This window comes from Erigeron canadensis, chromosome 8, assembly GCF_010389155.1.
Source record: "Erigeron canadensis isolate Cc75 chromosome 8, C_canadensis_v1, whole genome shotgun sequence".
Lineage (NCBI taxonomy): Eukaryota > Viridiplantae > Streptophyta > Magnoliopsida > Asterales > Asteraceae > Erigeron > Erigeron canadensis.
In genome coordinates this window covers 31,022,227-31,033,718 of record NC_057768.1, presented here as the reverse complement: position 1 = coordinate 31,033,718, position 11,492 = coordinate 31,022,227, and the positions used below count along the sequence as shown (strand labels likewise).

At 32.6% G+C, this 11,492-nt stretch overlaps 1 protein-coding gene across 1 annotated transcript; it reads left to right on the top strand.

Annotated features, from left to right (window-relative positions):
• Positions 1 to 7,089: 7,089 nt before the first annotated feature.
• On the top strand, positions 7,090 to 9,208 carry LOC122579363 (protein HYPER-SENSITIVITY-RELATED 4-like). Its single transcript, XM_043751528.1, has 2 exons — positions 7,090 to 8,143; positions 8,518 to 9,208. The coding sequence occupies exons 1-2, from the start codon at positions 7,193 to 7,195 to the stop codon at positions 8,899 to 8,901; spliced, it is 1,335 nt and encodes a 444-aa protein (XP_043607463.1). The 5' UTR covers positions 7,090 to 7,192; the 3' UTR covers positions 8,902 to 9,208.
• Positions 9,209 to 11,492: the final 2,284 nt, after the last annotated feature.

Genomic DNA, 11,492 nt, shown 5'->3' with positions numbered 1-11,492 from the left:
TGGGATTGCTTATCTACTTATTTCTTATTTTTACAGCAAACGGGTTGCGTCTTATGTAACATATGTGCATTTTAAAACGTCTCCTTGCTATTATCCACTAGTTATCAAGATTAGTTCTGGACTTTATCTTCACTATTGATTCTATCACATGTAGAGATATAAACCTTTAGCATGACTGGCGTATGAATTTTTAAAAATAATGGAGAGCTTTTTCTTAGACTTCAGTGAGATGATACAGTTCAATTGAAATTTGAGGAATGGTCAAACTCATTTTATGCATGACATATAGCGTCGCTGTAGTTATTATGCGATACAAATAATGTGAAAGATACAGGAACATGATTCCATGAAACCTTTATTGCAGAAAACACTACATGCTTTAGTGCTAGTGCCGGTCAGAACAAGAAATGAAGTCAAGTACATGGATATAAGCTTCAATGTTCAGAAAACGCAGGGAACGACAGTTGGTGAGGCGCCATTGTTGGAATCGAGGTAGGAAGTTCAGACTAAATGACAATAGAATGATAGTATGGCATTTGACCATTTTGTCCATACTGCACATTGTGATCATCAGTGAGTTCAGCCTGATGCATCTTCATTAATTAGAATGATAGTAACGGTGTCTATTTTGCCATTTGAAGAACCTTTCTTGTTTTTTATGACCAGGTTTAAGAATGTAATTGTAACCAATATATATATATATATACACATATTTTGCAGATTACAATATATTGTGTACACTGTTAAAGTATCTGTTAAACCAATCTAAATAGCGTAGGCGTGTGCTTTTAACATCACAGATCGTTTTCTCGCATAAAAAACAACCTTCAAATGGTACAATCTTTGAAACATATCATACACTATTCATCTAAATCTCACTTAGAACATTATACGACATTATTCTAATTACCATCTGGCTGGCAAATGATAAGACCATTCACAAAGGTCGGTGAAACATGTAGGTGAAATGAATGAGCAAGCAAGTGAATTGTTAATTGCTTTAGGTGAAACACCTAGGTGAAAAGTGGTAGGCGAACTCAATCACCGAGCTCCTTTTTCATTTTCTTTTTGTTTTGTTTGGTCTTTTGCTTTCTTTCTATATTAAAAAGAGGTAATCAGGTAAGCTCTCTTTTGTCTCATATATGTATACTCTTTTAAGCCATTAAAGAAAAAGAAATATATTGTATTTTTATATTGTGTGAATGTATTGTATTTTTATTTTAAAAAAAGTGGAGACCAAATAATAGTTGAATGGTTAAGGAGAAATATAGAAGGTGAAATAGGTGAGAAGGTAATTCTGATATGACAGAAAAAAGTGTGGGTGAAAAGGGTGAACGGTTACGAATGGTCTAACCATAATAATAACAATGGCACACAATAACTACTTGAATCCCAAGTTGCGTCCGACAATGTGTCTGGAGACACATGATTCTGCAATTCTAATTGATACAAACTAGAATTTTACTACGCGCGTTGCCGCGGAAACATAAGAGTGTGCTGTACATGAAAGCCAATTAAGGGTTTTGGCCATAAATATTGTTAGGTATTAAACAAATGATTAAAGAAATTAGCATAAATTTTTTAGAAAAAATAAAAAAATTCTTGAAGCTAATTCTAAAGCTCTCAAAATAGAAAATAAAAATTCAAAGCTAATAATTTGAAAGCATAAAACTATTTAATAAAGTTATAAGTTACAATACTTTTAAAATAAAAGGTAAAAGTTATTAAAAAGATAATGGAAATGGCATGTGGTGACCTTTCAATATGTGTCATCTAGTTTTCTCCGCCACTATCATTTCCTTTATACAGCCACATACACTACTACACATGACTACATTAGTAAACAACACATTTTCTTTTCTCTCCATCTAACAACTTTCCACCACCTCCTAATTTTCTTCTTTACCCATCTTTTGTTCTTTCTCTCTACAAAAATCAATCAGTTGCTTTTATTGTTTGTTTGAAAAGAAAAGAACCATATCAATCAATTTACTAAAAGTTTGTGCTAGATGGAAATCGACGATGTTATCAAAAAATTTATTGTTTGTTAAACATAGATTTGTTCTTTCTCTCCGTCCACATACAGTCACAATTTTAAACCTCACCAAATTACTTTGAGTTAAGGCTTCGTAATACAACTTTGGCGAGAATGAAAGTTTTGCCTGATAAGTGGTTTCTGATTGAATGTTACAATGGCAATAAAGAATGAAATCACGAATGTTGTGAGCAGCACAACGGCGGTGTACAGTCAACATCGATGATGTCAGAGCTCGATCTCTACATATGCTATGTTATTGACTGTATCGTGCTTGTAGTTGTAGATCAAAGTTATCAAAATCCCCAAGATGATTTTCTATTGTTGAATGTGAGAGATCGATCCGCCGATAGAACCGTCTGGCATTGTAAGTAATTTTATCTTTTATTGTACCTTTTTATTATCGGTAATCAGACACGTATACTTTTCTTTGTCTGAATTCTGATATATATGAAATAGCTTTGAAGTTAATGTGGGGAGTTTGAGTGTTGATGACGGAAGCAGCGGAGGAAATGGGTCATTATTTTCAACGCTGACGCACCGCATCGACGGCGTAGTTGTTCCCGTGGTTTTTGCCGGCGGTGGTTGATGAATAGAATATGTATGCATATGTATGTATGTTGTACAGTATATGTTTTGATGCATATAACAGTTAAGTAAGTAACTGCTCAGTGCCGCCATCCGCGGGTTTTGAGCCCCAATACCTCGACGGTGTATGGGGAGGTTAAGATGTAGGCAGACCTTACCTCTACCTAAGTAGAGAGGGGTTGCTTCCAGTTTCTACTTAAATGGTAGAAAATGCCCTCCAACCTTTGATGCATATAACAGTTGTAATAAAGAAATACTCTCATAATCATTTGATGCATAAAACAGTTGTACCTCATGTATGAGTTTTTGTACTTTTAGCTACAGTAAAAAGCTCTCACAGCAAGAAGTTACTTTTTAGTATATACTAGTATTTTTACCCGGGCGTTGCCCGGGGAGAAAAACAAAACTCTCGTGACAAAATTTAGAAAACGTTAAGTCGAAAAACTAAATTTGTGTGACAAAAGTTAAGAAAACAAAAGTTGTAGTCAAAAGTAAATAAAATGAAACTTTAGTGACAAAATTTGAAAACCAAAACTTATGTGATAAAAGCAAATAAAAGGAAATTTTCAGAGCAAGACTTAAAAAAAAAAAAGTTAAGTGGAAAAATTTATAAAAGTTAAGAAAGTTTCTATAGTAAAGGTTGAATAAGTAAATGTTATATGGTGAAAATAAAAAGAAATAAACTTTTGATGGAAAAAACTTAAAAAGCAAAAGTTATTTGGCCCAAAAATAAATAAAGCAAAACTTTAATGACAAAAGTTAAAAAACTCAAACCTGAAAACAAACTCCGTTAAATACCCTTTTATAACTATCGTTAGTTATTAACAGCTGTTAAGACCGTTAATTAATTTGGGTGTGCAATAGCTAATTGTACCTTATGCATTAAGGGGGTATTATTAGCTACAGTATCCTACAATAAGAATAATAAAATGTATAAAAACATATAACAGAAAAATAACTATATCAATGCAAATAATAACGACACATAGTCTTACTTTAAATGTTATATAAACATAAGACGTAACGATGATGAAAATTATTATATATTAAAGAACGTTATATATTTACTGAATTGTAACAAAATTATAAAAAACAAAAGTTTAAAGGTAAAATCATCAAATGTGTAAAAGTGGTTTGATAAAAATATGAAAAACCAAAAGTTTAGTGTAAAAAACTAAAAACAAAAACTTTGATGTTTGCAAAAGATAGAAATAAGAACTTTAAGGTGTAAAATTGAATAAAAGGAAAGTAAAAAGGTATTGTAATGAAAAAAGAACAAAATTAAAGGGTAAAGTGAATATTATAAAAAGCAAAAAGTATTGTACTCTATGCAACCAACTTGTAAATATGAAGTTGGTTTTTAGTATGTTATGATATATAATTTCCCTGACGTAGTATGTGTTATATATTATTAGTCTCTTCATAAATATTTATTCAAAAATAAATAAAATAGTGGTAAATATATGCATTTTATTTTTATTTTTACTACTTCAGTTATATTTATTTTTGATCATCCTATTAGGAGATAACTAATATAAGATTCTAACATTGAATTTTCGATCATATACTTTAAATTTAATAATATTTTTAAGACTTGGTATGTTATGTTTCTAAGACTTGGCATGTTATGTTTTTCGTCCAATTTGATCAAATACTGTAATAATAATTAAAAAAATCTACATTTTTCATAAATAACATATAAATCATTATCACAAATCAGAATTTATAGTATATTAAAACCTATAGTTTATCATTGGTAACCAACTCTTCGTAGAAGAGTTGACCACCAACTGCCATTTTCTAGGAGTAACCTGGGTTCGAATCTTGCCAGAGGTAAAGATGATTTTAAATGGTTGAATTACCTTAACACTATCCCTGTTGGGTTATGTGGGTACCAATTCGGTACATGGGATCAAACGGTTACTATCAACCTATCGTTTTTTATTTTAGTTTAGGGTTAAGTCACTAGATGACCATCGTACTTTTCTTCTTGTACATGGTTGTCCATCAAACCAGAAAACTAAGCTGTATGACCAACATACTTTTCAAATTTGTACACGGTTGACCAAAAGTTTACCTTTTTACCGGTTACATTATTTTTTGATGACGTGGCAATGACGTCGCAATTTGAAAAGTCACTGGATGACCATCGTACTTTCCTTCTTATACATGGTTGCCCATCAAACCAGAAAACTATGTTGTATGACCAACATACTTTTCAAATTTGTACATGGTTGACCAAAAGTTGACCGGTTGACCAAAATTTGTACATGTATTTGAATTTAGTTTGAATTTGGGGGCTTTGAAAAACCTATTTTGGAATTAGGAAATAAATTTCCAGATCTGTTGCATGTATAACAGATTTATTTGTATTGAATTTAGTTTGGAATTGAGGGTTTTGAAAACCCTAGATTTATTTGACAATTAGTGAAATGAATTCATTTTCCATATATGAGCATGTATGAATTCGTTTTCAATATATGAGAATTTATGTTTGGTTAACTTTTTTAGAGTCTGCTGCTTCTGGACGGAATCTGCTGGTGTTAATTCAATATATTATTATTATTATTATTATTATTATTATTATACAAATTAGGAATACGTTTTTATACACATAATTGCTGGCTGGGTATCCAAGTCATCGTTAAAAATAATCCACTTCATTGCCACGTCATCAAAAAATAATGTAACCGGTAATTAAAGAAGTAAACTTTTGGTCAACCGTGTACAAATTTGAAAAGTATGTTGGTCATACAGCTTAGTTTTCTGGTTTGATGGGCAACCATGTACAAGAAGGAAAGTACGATGGTCATCGAGTGACTTAACCCTAAAAGAAAATACGTTTAACCGGTTATCACCGGTTAACCGGTCAACTTTTGGTCAACTGTGTACAAATTTGAAAAGAATGTTGGTCATACAACTTAGTTTTCTAGTTTGATGGGCAACCATGTACAAAAAAGAAAATACGATGGTCATCCAGTGACTTAACCCTTTAGTTTATCATTGGTTTTTCTACATACACTAAAATGTTATAAATTCAAGATTACTAATTTGACATATTTGAAAACTAAAACAATGTGTGATTTTTTTACGTTTTTGATTACCTCAGCCTATATTATTTTTAAACATAAAATAGCCGTTTTAATTATTAATTAAGCCTTATTGTTAAGAACATACAGATAGGAAAATACATTAAACCATGTCTCAATTACACGTACATATACTATATTACTACATATAAAATTTATAACATATACCTTTCAACCCTAAAATAATAGTGTTTTTTAACCATTAAGTGTAACATATACCTTTCAACCCTAAAATAATAGTGTTTTTTAACCGTTAAGTGTCTGAATTGATAAAGTAACTGAAATAAATAATGTATGTGTAAATTAAGTCCATACAGTTATTTTTTATTTATTAAATAAAAAAAAAACAAACAAACAAACATTTTTAATGGATTAAGTATTTTTTGAATAAGTCCATTAAGTCTTAAACAAACATGACCCAATCCTTTTTAGAACAATTAATTTTACATTTAACACCACACTGCCATCACTGCCAGCTGCCACTGCCACCCATCGTCACTACCACCATTATCGCCACATTATACGAGCATATGTGTAATTATATTATACTCAACTTAGATATTAATACAATAAACTCATATGATCTAATTTGATTTATAAATTATAACTGGAAAATTATTCCGCGTTTCGCCGTGACTTATAGAAAGTTTATTTATTTCATTATATGCATATATTCTTAATATCGTAAAATGATAGAGTAAATACGATACTATACATCATTTTCAAGATATGATTAATTATTGTTTGTAAACAAAAAAATACGATATATTAACAAAAGGAAAATTGTCTTACAAACTAACGTATGTAGATTATATAATACTCGTAACAGTCAATTGGGTTGATGATCCATTAGTAAGAATGTAAGATCTTACATCTTGAGGACATCCAATATGGTTCAAATCTCACCTTCATTAGTTAAGGTGGATTATTAGGGAGGGGGATTCGAGAGTTATAATTCTTATTTTAGATATGCATGCTTTGAGCTTTAAATATTATCCATTTAGATGTTATTATGATGTCTTGAATGCTCATTATTAACTTCTTGTTAAAAGAAAAAAAAATTTGTAGTAGTATATAATAACAAATAGACTTGTGATGATAATGGTGATAATTACAAAACAATATTAATTTTATTGATATGTAATTGGGCCAAAAGTTTGATGATAATGGATATTACAAAACAATATTAGCTACTCCAGAAACCGTGCATCAATGCTTGTACCTCATGTTGCATATGTTATGCTTTGTCAGCTTAATCCTTCTCAAAGACCGACATTGATGGATTGTTATATCATAATAATATTTTTCTATATGTATACCCGAAAAACAACAATATTGGTTTGCGATAAAAAAGACTTGGAGAATACTCTATCTTTTGACCTTTTATAGGCCATATATTCTGTTGACCTATAAAACACTAAAACCCTTCCACCACCTTCTTCGATCATCATCCTCCAAAACCCCTTTTAAATCTCACATCATGTTTTCATACGAATCTTTGCCGCCACCGAAAACCATCTTATCCGCCGCCGCATCACTCACCGCCTCCGCCCTTCTCTTCAAATCCATCACCGCCGATCTCGTTCCGTCTGGCATCCATGAATACTTTTCATCATCTTTCAAACGTCTATCTTCCCAATTCACCATCATTGTCCAAGAGTCTGATGGCCTAACTCCAAACCATCTTTTCGAGGCCTCGAATATTTACTTGGGTTCCAAGTTATCGCCTTCGACGACTAGAATCAAAGTCAGTAAGCCCGAAAAAGACGATGAGTTTACCGTCACTGTGGACCGAAACCAGCCCATATTCGACGTCTTTCAGAATTTTCAGTGTAAATGGGTATTAAAGAGTGAAAAGGTTGGTATTAGAGGTGATAAGAATGGTAATGTGCCTTTTGAAATTAGGTTCTTTGAATTGAGTTTTCATAAGAAGTATAAAGATCTAGTTTTGAAGAAGTACTTAAGGTATGTGATTAAGAGGGCGAAAGAGATTAAGGACGAGATTAAGACGGTCAAACTGCATACGGTTGATTACAATGGACCGGATTACTGGGGCTCAGTGGTTTTAAACCATCCTGCAACATTTGAAACTATGGCCATGGAGCAAGACAAGAAGGTTGAGCTTATGGAGGATCTTGATTTGTTTGTAACTAGGAAAGATTATTATAGGAGGGTTGGGAAGGCTTGGAAACGAGGGTATTTGTTTTATGGGCCACCTGGTACGGGGAAGTCGAGTTTGGTTGCAGCCATGGCTAACTATCTTAAGTTTGATGTCTATGATTTGGACTTGAGAGAGGTGCAGTGCAATTCTGATCTGAGGAGGTTGTTGATTGGTACTAAGAACCGATCTATAATTGTAATCGAGGATATTGATTGCAATGTTGGCTTGCAGAGTCGTGAGAGTGCAGACCCAAATGGGGATGAGGATAAGGTACATTACTTTTGCATATTCGCTCATTTGATCTCTAATTCGGAATTATTTGCTGTTAGATGTGACAGATGATTGATTTTCGACTTACACATGTTAAATGGGTCAGTTACAAAAACAACTAAATTTAGCTAAAAATGAAACTGGTAGTTGCCAAAATGTGCTTTTAATGTATAAAGAGTTGAAAAAGGTTTGGAAAAAACATGTTTCATTAACCCATTCCGTTTCAACCCCTAACAAATGGTTGTTTGGTTTGAATTGAACTGTATTGATCTATTACCCAACCTGTCTGACCCATCCATTTTGACTCCTCTAAACTTGATTTTGCACATACAAGTGAATCTCAATTGATGATGTTTAATCTGCATTTGGGTTAGATAACTTTATCAGGGCTGCTCAACTTCATTGATGGGTTGTGGTCAAGTTGTGGAGACGAGCGGATAGTAGTGTTCACGACAAATCACAAGGAGCGCTTGGATGCGGCATTGCTGAGGCCAGGTCGAATGGATGTGCACCTAGAGATGTCTTACTGTACATATGGTGGATTCAAAACACTTGCATCTACTTACCTACAGGTTGAGGAAGAGGAAAAGTTGGAAGTATTTTGCACAATTAAAGAAATGTTGGAGAAGGTTAAAGTTACACCTGCCGAAATTGCAGGAGAGTTGATGAAGGGTGTGAAAGTGGATATTGTGCTTTCAAACCTCATTCTCTGGCTCCAAAAGAAGGAAGCAGATGCAGAGCATATCACTGCTAATTAACAATTTATAACCAAATCCTCATACAAGATCATAATGGTGGTTACAATTACTAGTTTCTGATCATATTCAAATAAATTATTATAGCTTGTTAGAAGTAGAACAGTTCTATAGAAGCTAACTGATACATTTATGCCAATAAGGTATGAGATCTTTGATCAGACAACTAGTGTTGTCAATCATTTGTTATTATGATTGGGATTGATTTGAATGTTGATTGTTATTTCATCTTAGAAAAGAGACTCCTTGGAACAGAATTCCAGCTTTGCATAGTGAAAAAAAATTGGCATAGATTTTGGGGTTTTTTGCATAACATTGTAATGAACGTTAAATTTGTCACGGTATGCAATTGCCTTCAAAAGTAAACTTACCGGTATGAGGATTTTGTCATGATTAGCTGTCGCATATGTTTTCGATATCATCTGCCAGGTGGATTAGTAGGATATCAATGCTATTAGTGCTAATTGCTAAAACGAATCCTTTATATATGTTTTGTTTAAATCCAGTTGCAGGTGATATGAAAAACATATGGAGGAGCTACTATAATAATAATAAAATAAAATAAAAAAAACCCACAAACCAGTTGCATCTTAATTAGTTTGAAATTATTGAAAGTGTTGTAAGTTCATTACATTTTCATTCATTGCGTCCTAGTATTTGGGTTTACTAAGTGCAGTTATTAGCCACATATTCAGCTGCCCACGAGTAGTATGAGGATAAAAGCAGAAACTCTGTCCCAGACATAGCACATTAATGTGTAAATTCACTAAAACTCGAATCATCGCAAAATGTACAGATATGCAAAAAGTGTGAATATAACGTAGTACCACAGCTGGTCCAAAAGAATGGTTCTTTTGCCTCTTCTAACTAAAGAAAGAAGAAATCTTCTACTTCATAAGTGCCTAGCTACACATACAGGGACCCCCTTTGTCAAGAACCAATAATGTTTGCTAGTACATGCCGGGACATGTTTTTATGAAAACATAGTTAAAGCTTTAGATAGGTCACCATATTTGCTGAGAGAATAAAAAGATTTAGGCCATAAGTATTGTTTCTTCTGTAAGTTTTATCTACCACTTCTCTCTCATATTAACTACGCTAATATTTGTTCGATACAATCAATGTGACCTTTATAATCTTAAACATTGTTTTGAACTGTTAGCTGTAAATTAAATCCTACGACTTGAAATCACATGTTACATATGACATCTGCCATTGCATACTCAAGTGGCACAATTGGCTTATCATACTCTTGAACAGCATTCCCCAAGTGAATTTCTCTTGCAAAAGTCTACGCAATGACGTAAAATCTCTTGTGATCAACTACTAAGTTGTCCATGAGATATATTCATAAATATCATTTGTCCAATGACTTCATCATGGTTAACAAAATACTGTCTCCAGAGAGATCATATTATCTTCCTTTTATAGGTCATGAAATTCAATGCATGCATAATATAGAGTAATAAAATGAACTCACCTATACATCTCTTGAACTCTTACAGAAAAAGTTCCTTGCCATATAATTAAGTTTAAACACTTAGGTCCCTTTGCCTAATGCCTCTTCACTAATACTCGTAACTAGCAGGTCTGGTCCAGTCCGCTTTGAGACTTGAGTTGGTTTCCGTTAGATATACTTATCCTACTTATACTATAAATAACTCTCCAAGGCTTAATATGACAGATCACAGATCTGCTTGTATTTCCATTGAAATCTCTAATTAAAAGCTTATCAAAAAGTTGAAACACCTAGAATCATTCAAAGATAGACATAATTACTGCACGAGTGCACGTCCACACAGTCTGCTACAACCAACATAAGATACATTCTACCCTTCATCATATGGTTATCATTAGTAGTATAAAATGATACACTATTAAATTCAGAACATTACCGTGTTTGATTGAAAAGTCGTATTTTCTTCAATTTTAGCAGATTCATATTAGTATTCTCTCAAGTTACTAAATAAACTCTTAATCTTTGTCTTAAACTATCAGTTATAACTTTTAACATCTAATAGCTCAACTATTATATACTAATTACCTTATAACATCTTCCTTTCAGGGTCAATATAATTATTGAGTTCAGAGGACCCAATCACTCCAAACATAAAACTTGATAACCCAATATAAAAAGTCTGAGTTAAATCCTTGGATCTCATAGTTTATCAGGCATGCAACGTCAGCTTTCTCATATTCAACTTTCATTTAAGCCTAAACATAACAAAATTCTTCTCAAATGGGTCATTTAAATCGAAATCCACTTAATACTCCAAGCAATAAGTACTTAAATGCTTCCAGGTCAAACTGAACTTTAAATAATACTCCTAAATCCAACCACATTGGAAGCCCACACTAACTACCATAATTAAGTTGCTACCATCTATCAATCTGACAAATATTTATTGACTATAAATTAAGAACTTTAACATTAGTATGATATACAGAGTGTCCAAAAAAGCTAGGCAGGCAAGATTTGCAATTTTGCATGTGCAGGATCATTATTTATAAGCTTAAAGAAGGGAAGACAATCAAAACAGCCAGACAATAAGCCCTTATGTGCAACTCTAATGTCGTCAATGTTAGGGAACTCA

Coding starts and splice junctions, on each gene's coding strand:
- LOC122579363 (XM_043751528.1), top strand. CDS start 7,193: ATGTTTTCATACGAATCTTTGCCGCCACCGAAAACCATCTTATCCGCC. Junction 8,144..8,517: donor CAAATGGGGATGAGGATAAG/GTACATTACTTT, acceptor CATTTGGGTTAG/ATAACTTTATCAGGGCTGCT.